The 14,051-nt window shown below is 32.9% G+C and overlaps 1 protein-coding gene across 2 annotated transcripts in view; it reads right to left on the bottom strand.

Annotated features, from left to right (window-relative positions):
• Positions 1-2,775: 2,775 nt before the first annotated feature.
• The window catches only part of NCKAP1 (NCK associated protein 1), a 117,723-nt gene continuing 106,447 nt past the window's right edge, over positions 2,776-14,051 (bottom strand). For both annotated transcript variants that reach the window (XM_003791457.2, XM_023514145.1), the window contains exons 25-31: positions 13,392-13,474; positions 12,873-12,953; positions 9,081-9,174; positions 6,788-6,904; positions 5,803-5,912; positions 4,544-4,633; positions 2,776-3,705 (exon numbers count right to left, since the gene is read on the bottom strand). In XM_003791457.2, coding sequence (XP_003791505.1) covers positions 3,589-3,705; positions 4,544-4,633; positions 5,803-5,912; positions 6,788-6,904; positions 9,081-9,174; positions 12,873-12,953; positions 13,392-13,474 — 692 coding nt within the window. In that variant the 3' untranslated portion in view covers positions 2,776-3,588. The remainder of the gene's footprint in view (positions 3,706-4,543; positions 4,634-5,802; positions 5,913-6,787; positions 6,905-9,080; positions 9,175-12,872; positions 12,954-13,391; positions 13,475-14,051) is intronic.

Raw genomic sequence — 14,051 nt, 5'->3', positions numbered from 1 at the left:
AAAAAAAAAAAATTAACAGAAATGTGAATGGAAAGTTCAGCCCATACAAGAATAAATTGAAATTTTAATATACTAAAATCAACTTTTCACTAATACCAAAGTACAGTTGGTAAATATTTTTTTTAATTTCCTTGCTTTTCAACAGGACCAAGTAACTGAAAAATTATTTTTGTATTAAAGAATAAAGCATTTAAGATTTCAATCAAATACTTTCCCCCCAAAGTAGACATAATGGCAAGTCTTCAGAAAAAGAGGGCAGGTTGTCTATTCAGAAATTCAGGTTATTGCTATCAAATGAAATGATTGTCCATGCTGTCATTTCAAAGTTGACTATAAAGAAGAGAGGAAAGATAGTAAGGAGTTCCTACTTTAAAGATTATTTACAAAAGTCTTAGGAATAACATAGCTGAAATCTCAAAAAGGCAAGTCACGGTAGCATAATGGGCATGATTACATATCAAATTAACCACTAGGTTACAGTTCACTGCTTGATAGAATTTTGGCTTGGTTTAGAAGGCTTAATGCTATATAATAGACTTTAGTCCAATGAGGATTCTAGTGGGGCCTCTTTGTGATAGACACACTAATTGGTATACTTCTAATTTCTCATACAAGCCAAGTGTGTGCTTGACTTCTGGTCCTTTACCTTCACTATTCCTCCCTCTGCACATTTCTGGTTCCTCTTCATCCTTTATGTATCAATCAAAGTTTTCTCTTATAGAGGTCTTTTATGACAACACTTTGTAAAGTAGTGCCCCTATCACCTCCCTACACACTTCCTAGCACATCCACTTTATGTACTTAAAATGCAAATTCAACTGTAAAATCGGAGGCCTTTTTATCATTATATCAACACATCTTAAAATGCATGTTAAACAGGTAGAAAGCAAGCAATTTTATTTCTGAGAAATTATCCTAAAGAAGTAACAGGTCCAGTTCACTAAAATATAGATAATAGTATTTTTAACAATGAAAACCAAAATATTGCCTACATGTGCATCCAAATGAAGTTGTTAAATTAGTTGCAGTATGTACGGAAGCTTTAAAGTGAATATCAAAAAAATTTTCTATTGAGTGAAATGAGCAGATTGCAGACCAGTTTGTGTGGTATGATCACATTAATGTACAGAAAATAACAAAAACATTTTGTAGTCTAAGTTTAGAACAAAATTAAAGTTAAAAACAAACAAACGAGATGGGCCAGGTATAGTGGTTCACGCCTACAATCCTAGCATTTGGGAAGACTGGATAGGAAGATCAGCCATGAGACCCTGTCTCTAAAAAAAAAAATAGAAAAATTGGCCAGGTGTGGTGGTGGGCTCTGGTAGTCCCATCTGCTCGGGAGGTTGAGGCAGGAGGATCATTTGAGTCTAGTTTGAGGTTGTTCCCTAATCCTAGGTGACAGAATAAGACCTTGTCTCAAAACCAAAAAAAGATGTTGAAAACAGAAGTTGTTAATTTAACTAATTTTCTCCTCTAAATTACCCCTCCGCCTAACTTTTGGCAGAAAAACTTTCTGTAATGAACAAATAGTTTACCAGTCAGTCAGTCTGTTTGGGTGTATGAGAAAAATAACTGTACAAGAAAAACTTCAGTTGACTACTAAAAGGTGATATTTTCTTGGCCTAAAAGTGGTAGAGAATGAATGGCTTGTTTACATACTTTAACCCTTCCACATGTTAATCTAAAGTGAACATACCCAAATGTTTTCCTCTCAGGATATCATTGCCATAAAGTTATTACCACTCTAGGATCCTAATGTTTTAAAGCAAACAGCATTAGATCTTTAAATCTTAGTGTCAAGTGCTCCCTGTACAATAAATGGAGCTGTTATTTCTTTAGAATAATTTCTCAGAAATAAAACTGCTAGTTTTCTACATCTTCAACATTCATTTATTCAGCAAATACTTTTAAGAAGTCTTAATATAATGAGAAAAAACTCTGCCCTTTTACAGTTGCATTTTAAGTATACAAAGTTATGTGCTGGGAAGCAAGTAGGGAGGTGATAGGGGTACTACTTTATGACAGGTCTAAAGGATTCCATTTTAAAATTTCCCTTTTAAAAAATCCTCATGAAACCATGATTAATTTTTCAACAGAAAAGTGACCATTCTCTGCTTTAAAAACAGACTGGACAAATCATATACAAAATACCAGTATGATAATCTTGTGGTGCCTCAATTTCATTCTTTTCTCTATATTCAGTTAAAGAAAACATGTAACTGAGTTCACGACAGCTTTCTTTTATCTTCACACAAGTTAGCAATATATACATAAGAAGCTGTGAACAATAGCTTTTCATGATATCCAGATACAGTCTTTACAATGCCAATCAAAGAGCAAAACTCCTGGTTAGTTTTCAAACTAAAAGAACTGCTTTAGCCTCCCAATGGCCTTTTCTTTCTTTCCCACACATTACTGACTAATGTAGTAATTCTCAACAATATCTCACTAGTTTCAGGATCATTCAATTTTTCCCCATTCTTTTAAATAACTCTATTGGTGATAGATGTCATTAGCAAGCTGGTGGCACATTAAGTTTTCTTTTAGTTCTTAATTTTCAAAAAGTGTCACGTAATTTTATTTTCTAATTGTGATATTTTTTCCCAATAGAATGTTTTTCAAAACATTTCAACAAATTGTAATAGTTAACCTGGTATAAAATGCTGTATGTAGATATTCCTAAACCAAAGTTTATTTTAAATTAAGTTTAAGCTAAAATTTCCTATTATTGAATAAATTTCCAAGGATCATAATTAAAGAAATCATTTCAAGTGTGATACAGTCTAGTGTTTATTTTATGTTATGGCAGGTACACTTGAATTTCAAAAATTTAAAACATATAAAAAGTGGTTAGGGACTAACATTTGTATCAACAATTGATAAATGTCTAAGATTGTTTATTATACAGCAGAGTACAATGGTAGTGCTAATGCCAACAGGGCACCATGGAAGTTAGTCTAAAAATTATCACTAGGCTTTATACAAGCAACAACATATGCTGCTTCTTTAGAATTTCGGGACATGATCTGCTTCTAATCCTAAGCAGTCTTTTAACTTTTTAAATGTTATACAGTGTTACAGTATTTAGTTTGGCAAATGTTTCAAAATAAAGTAGAAATGTATTCATAACATCACAGAAATGCACATCCAATTTTGTTTTCATTAAGAACCATAGGTACAGATCAGAACTCTTTCCTATATGAAATAATTTACACACAGATGAATGCTATAATATCACTATCTAAAATAATCACTAAATACAATTCTTTTCCAGAAATAAACAAGCAAAGATTTTTTTCATTATCAAATATCAAAAACATGTAGATAATGTATGCTTTTTCAAACAAATGATACTCTAAATTATAGGAATAATTTCAGTGAATTCAGTGAATATGCAACCTAAATCAACCAAGTATATTGTAGTACAACCGTATTAAAGAAACCAATGATCAGAAAATACAACTGTATGAAAGAAATTTATAATTCACAAAACTGTTTTTCAGGCCTTAAGGTAAAGTAGTTCCACAGTTTATAGGTAAAACCTAGGCAACAAAAATGCGTGCTAGACTTGAATAAGTAGATACTTTATGCAGACGATGTAACACTTTGTTTGTAGACTGCATGGTATGCATTTCTCAGCAAGACATAAGGAAAACAAGATTCCAAAAGATCCATTGTCAGGAATGGGGATTCTTGCACAATCTGAAAAATTCCAAAAAGGCATCAAAATTCAAGTTATTTATATTGGGAATCCTTACTAATAATGAATAAGCCATAATTTCTATATATTTTTATGAGAAATAGACAGAAGTTATTTTCCTTTTACTTTCAAATCATATATATGCCATAGTGAATTATATCAAAATGCTTTAAAAAGTAGTACTTCTCAAATAAACAGAAAAATATCAAGCACGTTCATTGCCCTCAATATACCAGACATAAAAGATAACAGAAAAACAACTAAACTAGAAACAAACCAAACCAAAGACCAGCTGTAATTAATGGAAAGCTGTAAATTCTGGAGAAGTTCAAAAGGGAGGAGGAATCAATATAGAACACAAATAATCAGGAAAAACTATCTTTCCTGAGCTATGGGGTACACTGAGTCACTAGGACAGACACAGATCTGGTAGAAACCAATATAGCTGATTTATAGACACTGCAGAGAAGGAACTTATTAGCTATAGAGTATTATAGGAAATTGTATTAGATGGCAAAGTCGGAACAAGAAAACACAGAAAACTGGAAGAGACTTGAAAGCTATATATTAGAATAATACAAGGCCCAAGTGTGCCGTTCATAAAAGAATACCCTATGGTTATGCTAATCTCTTTGTTGCTGTTTTTTCTGATATTACCATAATGGTAATATATAAGTGATGTCAGTCATTATAGTCATTTTATAAAGTATACAGCTTAGGCAGAATGAATGCAAGGTATCAAAAAAAAAAAATACTTCAGTTATTCTATTCCTGAAATGTCAAGAGGAAACTCTCAGGAATGACTGGAACATTCTGTTGTTAGTAAAATTTGAGACTTACCATATCCAAGAGTAAATAAACAGATTCTCTGTTTCTTGTTGTAGTTTTATCTGTTTCCTGGCCAATTTTCAGTAGACTGGAGGATGCAAGCTTAAAAGTACACATACATATAAAGTGAGTTTTTTATGAAAAGTTCATCAGCTTGTTTATTTTTGATATGCTTAAACTTCCAACACATTTTCAATCATTTGGTGCTATATATAGAAAATAATGACCAATTAAATTACAAGATGAGGTTAGATATCTAACAGTTAAGCATTAACATAACATAGAAAGAAAGAAAAAATTTTAACTTTAATATTGTTTTCCCTGAAATAGAAGGCATTTTTTTCAATTTAATACTGTATTTACTTTTTAAATAAAAAATTTTTTTTCTTAAAAAAGTTATAACTAGGAGGCAAATATTGTAAAGTTCATTATACCATGGTACATTTTTCCTTTAAGTAACTATAAACAAAGGTACCTTGACAAAGCAAAAAAAGAACTACACTGATATAGAAAGAAGTGCCACTTTTTTTTTTAAGAGACAGAGTTTCACTTTATTGCCCTTGGTAGAGTGCTGTGGTGTCACAGCTCACAGCAAACTCCAACTCCTGGATTTAGGCGATTCTCTTGCCTCAGCCTCCCAAGAAGCTGGGACTACAGGTGCCCACCACAACGCCCAGATATTTTTTTGTTGCAGTTTGGCTGGGGCCAGGTTTGAACCTGCCACCCTTGGTATATGGGGCCACATTTTTGTGAGGCTAGATTTAGCACTACTCTCTTTTGGTAGTGATTAGTATTTTTGTTGGGTTTGCTACCATTAATGTCTTTGTCCAAACAAATGACAACAAATAAAATATATCTTTTGGAGGGAACATTCTCTCTCTTTCCCTTAGTTTTTTATGCTTTTTTTCTCTTACAAACCCTAGAAAAAATTCTAGGTCAGTCCAAATACCATATTAAGAACAAAAGGCCATATTCTGCAGAGCTTCAAAAATAGGGGAGAGGGTTCTGAGTCCAAGGGGGAAAAAATGATAAACTGCTCCTTGATTTTAATATACTTTCACTTGTTCCTACCTTCAAAAAAAGAAATAATAATAATGATAAATAAAATTAAAAGGAGACTGAAATGCATATAGGAAATTGAGGGGAAAAAGCCATTAGAAGACATTTAATAAAATGTAAAAATAGAAGAGAATTTACTCTTACATTTCAGAGTCATGATTTTTAATTTTCTTTATAAAAAGCCATAAATTTTATTATTTGATTATACATACTGCCAGAAATTCTTTAAGACGGTCTTCAATGCTTCCTTTGTGAATTGTAAACAAAGCTGCAGCAATCTGGTTGATGGCTTTGGCCAAACAATGTATGTTGTTGCAGTGCCCTGAGAAGGTATGAATAGGATTATACAGATTCTGTGTGACCACAAAAATCTCAGATAATACACAAAAGGCAAATCTTTAATGACTTCACAATCTACATAAATAGGGGCATGATTAAAAGTAACAATTGGGATATGACGTTACTTTTTCTCTTTCACTTTCATAAAGACTAGTATTTTTAAAAAATAGTGCAGCAAAGGGCCAGGTGTGGTTGCTCATGCTCGTAATTCTAGCATCTTAGGAGGCCAACGTGGGAGGATCACTTGAGGCCAAGATTCTGAGACCAGCCTAGGAAACACAGTCAGAGTCTGGGTCTACAAAAAAATTAAAAAATTAGCCAGGCATGTAGTCCCAGTTACTCAACAAGTTAAAGAGGGAAGATCACTTGAGCTGAAAAGTTTGAACATACAGTGAGCTATGACTGGGCCACTGCACTTCAGCCTGTACTAAAAGAGCAACAAATGGTCAAATCTGTGTTAACCAGGCAAATACTTTCAAAAACCTTTAAAAGAAATCATATATCAATTTTATAGTATTTTGGAACTTAAAAAAGATATGCTTAGCAGCTTGCCAAACATTTTATTGTTCAATACTTAAAAGGGAGTTGCATCCTCCCTTATCATGCCCTACCATATAAACATTCTAGTACACATGAGCTCACTTTTCATATATTAGGAAACCAGGGCTTAGAAAAAGGTAACAGATTACCTCCACATTACACAGCCAGTAAATGGCAAAACATAAGTCATATTTTATTATAAAAGAACATCAATTACTAGAAAAGTTATCTACTGTACCAAACCCACAATTTTTCCACTGCTAAAACAACTATAAACAACTATAAAAAACTGTAACTTATAGTTTTAAACAACTATACCTTCTATAGCAGGGCTATACTGAGACATCACGTTACTGGCCAGTGTTGGCAAAGAAACTGCTACGAAGACCATGAGGAGGCAGGCAATTTTATATTCTTCTTCTGGACTAATGTTTTCTAAGAGAGAAAAATTAAGAATAAAATCAAGATAATTCTTAAAGATTAATTAAGATTTGATAATCTAAACTAGATAAAACAAGTTTTCAAGTAAAATTTGTTTATTATTTTATTTGGAAATAGTAAAAACTTTTATAGAGCTCTATAGAACTGTTTATAATTTTGTTATAAAAATGTAGAATAAAGTAGAAACAATATATATAACTATTGGCTATTATCACTATGGAGGCATATTTCAAGGATCTCTACTGAAAAAGTAAGGTATGACCTTTTTTTTTTTTTTTGAGACAAAGTCTCACTATGTTGCCCTTGGTAGAGTGGTGTGGCATCACAGCTCACAGCAACCTCCAACTCTTAGGCTTAAGTGATTCTCTTGCCTTCGCCTCCCAAATAGCCAGACTACAGCCACAGTGTCCTGCCAATAGCCTGTGACAACGTCTGGCTATTTTTTTGTGGCAATTGTCACTGTTGTTTAGCTGGCCCAGGCCGGATTGGAACCTGCCACCCTTGGTGTATGTGGCTAGCACCATAACAACTGTGCTGTGGGTGCCAAGTCAAGATATGACTTTTTTTAAATCATTAGATTATAGGACAAAAAATTTACTGAAAGCAACTGGAATCCTAAAATTTCCTAATTGGAAACAGATTAGAAATTATTACAAGAAAATTCTATATTACAGTTCAGAAAACTTATTATATCAAAAACTATTCTACAAAATCACCAAAAAACCTTAATTTTTTTCTGAAATAGATATGACTATGATTTAAAGCCTACTATTTAAAATACATAAATGAAGAAAGATTAGATTTTCAACCTATTTTAGTATATAGAAGAAAATGGTCATGAATAAAAATACCTAGCACTGTCCTAAAGCCTTCAAATATAGACCATTCTAAAATGTTTCTTATAATATGTACTCAAACCATGGGTTATCTGGGCACTTGACTTCTTAGTTGGTACCTGGGAACTTCAGGTACCCTACTATTCACCATCATATATAACTAATTGAACATAAGAAAAAAGCCAGAATAGGTTTTAAAAATTTAATTGATTATAAAAAATAGAAGTGTGGGCAAATCAATAACAACCCAAGTGATCAAAATTAATATACTATATGAATAAGGAAACAAAAATCATTGTTAAGTGAGAAAAGAACAAATGAACTCAAATACCATGCTGCCATCTCAAGGAGGGAGGAGAGGGCAGTTTAGTACCAGGAACAGATGAAATGCTATTTACTTTGTTGATAAATCCAGAAAGATCTAGAGCTTTCTGGGTACTGTATATTAAAGGGCTGGCCATAAGAATTTCTAAATGCATAATATTATATAACACCGCACAAACTCTTTTGCTGAATAACTCTAGTACAATTAAAATAGAATACCCTTTTCTGAATATCAATTTTTTGCTATTTACTGGAACATCTCCTCATCACCATAAAAATCCTGTTATGTTTATCCTCATCTTAAAAATCCTCATCTTAAAATCCTTAAAAATCTCCTCATCTAAAAATCCTGTTATCTCCCTCATCTTAAAAAATCCTCCTCTAGATTTTCCTCTCATCTCCATCTATTATAATTTTATTTCTCTGTTCCCCTTTATAATAAAATGCTTTGAGAGAGTTGTTTTACAGATACTATCTCAGATTCCTTTCTCCTATTCTCTATAAGTTCTCTCTGATCAGCCTTTTGTCCTGAAACCTCACTGACACTGATCTTGTCAGTATTACTCCTTAACTCTACAGAGCTGATTATTCTCTTACTCCTTTCTTGGAATCTATTCTTCCCTGGTTTTTCTTCTATTTTATGGATCTGTCCTCAGTTTCTTTTTTAGTGGTTCTTCCTTACTCTCTGAGTTCTTAAAAGTTGGAGTAGCTCAATGTTCAGACCTTTATCCTCTTTACTGCTGTATCTACATAGACTAAATTGCCTGAGTAATCTCATCCAGTCTGTGGCTTAGATATCATCTGTAAGATGACTATGCTATAACATTAATGCTTCAGAAGGCAGGGATCGATGGCTTTCTGTACCTATGTATTTCAACTACTAAAAATAAAATTTGAGAAAAGCTTAACACAAAGTAGCCATTTGAATAAATGGATAAATACCACACTTGTCTCTACATTACTCTGGTAATTTTATTTATGTGTACTAAATATTTACTAATATATTTTACCTGATTTTTGTGAGGAAAGGGCTACCACCAAGGCAGGATCGATCTCACAAGGTAATCCAGCAGCAGATGATAATTCATATACATTCATTGCAACCTGACAAAAATAAAAGAATGAAAGAGTACGAAATATTCTAACAAAGTTCTGAGAAAGTCCAGTGTAATAAGAAAACATTCACTGTCCAAATTAGAGTCCACCTAAAATAATATTAGACAATTTTAGAAACGTGGCTGAAGCACGAACTACTGCTTCAACTAACCTATAGTGAAACACTGATTTAGTATTCTGTGATGTGCTGCTGCTGGTTAGGCCAAATAAAACTGCTATACATTTTGTGGCAAATTCTAATAGAATAATTCTAAAGTTACTTGTATGCTTGGAAATATGAATATAAAATACCAAGTCAAAAAAGAGTAAGAAATGAACAAAAAGTGAATCAATATTCCTGGGCCTATTTTATGTTCATAGTTATTCAATGAAAAATAACAGCTTCTAATGCCTAACCATATTCTATTACATAAATAAGGAGCACTGATTTAAGGAGCACCTGATTTAAAAATCTGATAATGGAATTTCTAATGATTCAAGTAATCTTTCTGTATCACATACAGATTTCAAATATTTAAGACATCCTGACTGTTCAAGGCCTTAAAAACTATCCATATAAATCATCACCTGTTATTCTAAGAGAAAACCTCAGTATAAAACATAAAGTAAAACCATATAGCTCAAAAGAAATGGAAATACGCTACAGACTAAGTTCTAGAAAACAAGTTTGTAATCTATTATTTACTTCACACACAAAAATTAACTCAAAATCAATCACAGACCTAAATATAAAATCTAAAACTGTAAAATTATTAGGAAAACATATAGGCACATCTTTATAACCTTGCATTAGGCATTTGTTAGGTATCAGACCAAAAACACAAACAAAAAAAAGGTAGATAAACTTCACGTAAGACATTTCCAAGTCACATTAGAAGACATCACCAAGAAAATGAAAAGACAACCCACAGAATACACAGAATGAGAGAAAAGATTTGCAAATCTTGTATCTGTTAATGGATTGGTTATCCAAAATATACAAATACTCTTACAAATAAAAAAGACAAACCCAATTTTAAAATGGGCAAGGTTCTGAATAAGACATTTTTCCAAAGAAGATACATAAATAAATAATAAACATATGAAAAGATGATGTTCAACAACATCTGCCATCAGGGAAATATGTAAATCAAAACAATGAGACATCACTTCTCACTCATTATAAGGTTACAATCAAGAAGACAGATAAAAAGAAGTATTTTTTGGGATGTACAAAAACTGAATTTCTCATACAATGCTGGTGACATCACAAAATGGCGTAGCCACCACTGGCACCAATGGCAGTGCCTCAAACACTAAATACACAGTTTGCAAATGACCCAGCAATTTCTCTACTGGTATATGCCTAAAGAAATGAAAACATATATCCACACAAAAATGTGTACATGGCTATCCACAGTACCTTTATTTTTAATAGCTAAGAAGTGAAACAACCCAAATGTCCATCAAATTTATACAATGGAATATTATGCAATAATGATTTTTACAAATAAAGTATGATACATGCTATAATATGAATGAATCTTAAAAATATTATGCTAAGTAAAAGAAGCCAATATCAGAATACACATTGTATGATTTATATAAAGTACATAAAACAGGCTAACCTACAAAGTAGTAGTTGCCTAGAGATGGAAACTAAGGCAAGGCCAAGGATGGGTGGGTAGAGAGTGGCTGCTAATGGGTACAAGGTTTCTTTTTTTTTGAGACAGAGTTTCACTATGTCGCCCTCAGTGGAATGTGGTGGCATCACAATTCACAGCAACCTCAAACTCCCCAGCTTAAGTAATTCTCTTGCCTCAGCCTCCCAAGTAGCTGGGACTACAGGTTCCTGCCACAACACTTGACTATTTTTTGTTGTAGCTGTCATTGTTGTTTAGCTGGCTCAGGCTGGGTTCTAACCCACCAACTTCAGTGTATGTGGCTGGCGCCATAACCACTGTGCTATGGGGGCCAAGCCAGGTACAAGGTTTCTCTGTGAGATTTGAAACTGTTCTAAAATTGACTATGGTGATGACTGCACAACTCTGTGACTGCACTAAAAAATGTTGAATTATGTATTTTAAGTGACTAAAGTTTATGATCGGTGAATTGTAACTCATTGAAACTGTTAAAAAGTATGCTTTTTAGAAGAACACACAGCAGGTTTTGTTCTATTAAAATTTTGCTAGAAACTAAATATATTTATCTTAGGTGGTAAGATAATTGAATGTTTGTCTGGAATATTACTTAGAATTCTTGTAATTCTGCACACCAGTGTCCTCTCAAGGACTAATTTTTATTTTTTTAAAATTTATTCGCAGTTTTTCCACTTAAGAAAGCAGTTTTCGATACAGTTTTCGATCATAAAGTCACAGGACAATTGTTAATCTAAAATGTTTATTTTGCAGAAACAACAATTTTAAGAAAGTCTTCATCTTCAAGATGTTTACAATCTAGTATAAAAAGTAAGTAGCAAAACACAACTATAATACAAGGCAGAATATGCTCCACTCTACAGCAGTTAAAAAGTCTCTGATAACACTAAGAAAAAAATAATCTGTATCACTGGACAATTTAGAAATGGTTTTTAGAAAATGGCAATTAAGGCTCGGCGCCTGTGGCTCAAGCGGCTAAGGCGCCAGCCACATACACCTAAGGTGGCGGGTTCGAATCCCCAGCCCGGGCCCGCCAAAACAACAATGATGGCTGCAACCAAAAAATGGCCAGGCGTTGTGGCGGGCGCCTGTGGTCCCAGCTACTTGAGAGGCTGAGGCAGGAGACTCGCTTGAGCCCAGGAGTTGGAGGTTGCTGTGAGCGTGATGCCATGGCACTCTACCCAGGGGGACAGCTTGAGGCTCCGTCTCAAAAAAAAAAAGAAAGAAAAGAAAAGAAAATGGCAATTAAATCAGAATAAAAGACAGAATTTCAAACGGCAGGAACAGAAAAGGATGAAATTTTCGAGCAGAATCAAGTGACAGCTTGACACAGACAGCTATGAGAAAGCACACAGAAACGTATGGTTAGAGAGGAGCAGACTAAGACAGGGAGGAAGAAGTCAAGGAAGGAACAAGTGGTAGAAGTCAAGCCTCAAAAAGTTTGAGAAGAGACTCGAGTGTCGAACAAAATAATTTAGATATTATTTTTTTCAGTCAGTGCTTTTCAAAATACGTAGAACAGAAAATAATCTCTCCAAGAAACATGTCAACTTAGAAAACGTAGGTATGAGTCCCAATATATCATTTACTAGATGTGTAACCACTGGTAAATTATTGCTGGTTTAGATCAATGGTTGTATTTCACAGCTCAGTAAATTTTGAAAACAAAAATTATGGGTTCACATAAGGGCACCAACCTTCTATGTTATTTAATTCTAAGCAGAATACTAAAACTCTCTTGATTACACCCTACCATTAATATCTTTTTACAAGAAAAGACTTACACAAATAGCTATCATTTTATGGAAAAAAATATCAATTCTTAACCAACTTAATATGCTATAGGTGATCAAAGAGGACTTTCACAATGCTTAGGTAGTATTTTGGTATAGAGCAATCAAAGATGCAATTTCAAAGGCAAGCATACTAACTGATCACTATAAAATAGAAATATAGTAGATTTAGGATTTATTACATTTTATTTCATATGTAACTTAAATACTTTAATTCAGATATTGAAAAATCCAAACAGAAGTTATCTGTTATTACCTTCATATCAGTTTCTCTTGGAATGTGATCCTTAAAATCTTCAATTGAACTTACAAGAAAAGGAATGTGATAGGACAATACCTAGGCAGGACAACAAATAATATAGAATCATTTTTAAATAAAATCATTTTAAATTTATGAAATATTACCATTTAATTCTCATTTTCATTAAAATTATTTTACTGTATTTTCCTGTGATTTTTCTAAAGTTTCAAGACCCATAAAAATGGAATGCATTTAATGTTAAACCATGTATAGCTGAAATAGAAAATGCTTTAATGAGTAAGTCGAAAAAGCATTACAATAACCAGGCAACTTATACCCTCCAAATTTCAATAACAAAACAAAAAATAAGTTTAACTCATTCTAATTTCTATGTGCTTTATTTTCTGTTATTATAAAAACTGGAATTTTAATTATATCATTGCCAACTATGGAATTTAAAGAGTAACTTTTCATTTCTAGGAAATGAAAAGGGATTACTTGAATATAGGCTATGTATTGGTAATGGTTTCTTACATCTCTAAGTGCTTCTTGTGCCAATGATCGGAAGGATAAAATTACACCAATTATTGTCATCCTCTTCAAAACACTGTCAACAGCTAAATGTGAAGAAAAGAAAAATGTAAATTGGATTCTTACTTAACCTTGGGAAAAACTTCTAAAATCATAAAATTCTCATGATAAACGGCCTAATTAAGTTCATTAATGACAATACAATTACAATAATGATTAGCTGATGAACATCAAGTAAAGTTTACTTCAAATGGAGTACCATCTTCTTTTAAATGGGTTAGATGGATCACTGGAACCTTGAAACAATAAGTAGCCAACTTTTTAACTTTATTTCAGAAAGGGTAGAGGTAGGAAGAAGGGGAAAGAGATGAGAAGAGAAAGAGGCTGATCACAGTGGATAGAAGTTAAATCTTCAAATGGCTCAGGAACTTGGAGATGCTAAGCTCTTAAGTTGTCGAGGTCTTCAGTCAAGAAATAAAAAAAGACCACTGAGACTACAAGTAGTTTTGGTTGGACTAGGTTGCTGAAGCCCACGAATTAATTTCATTACTTACACACTGGTTAAAGAATATCATTCTAAAAATTATTAATTTAATCAATATTGAAACTTGGTTAATAAAATCAAGGGAGATTTGAATTGGAAGATCAATGTGAAAGGTCAAT

The sequence above is a fragment of the Otolemur garnettii genome, unplaced genomic scaffold, assembly GCF_000181295.1.
Source record: "Otolemur garnettii isolate 467f Iridium unplaced genomic scaffold, OtoGar3 scaffold00048, whole genome shotgun sequence".
Taxonomy (NCBI): domain Eukaryota; kingdom Metazoa; phylum Chordata; class Mammalia; order Primates; family Galagidae; genus Otolemur; species Otolemur garnettii.
The sequence above is the reverse complement of the archived record's forward strand: the minus strand, read 5'-3'. Positions and strand labels throughout refer to the sequence as shown.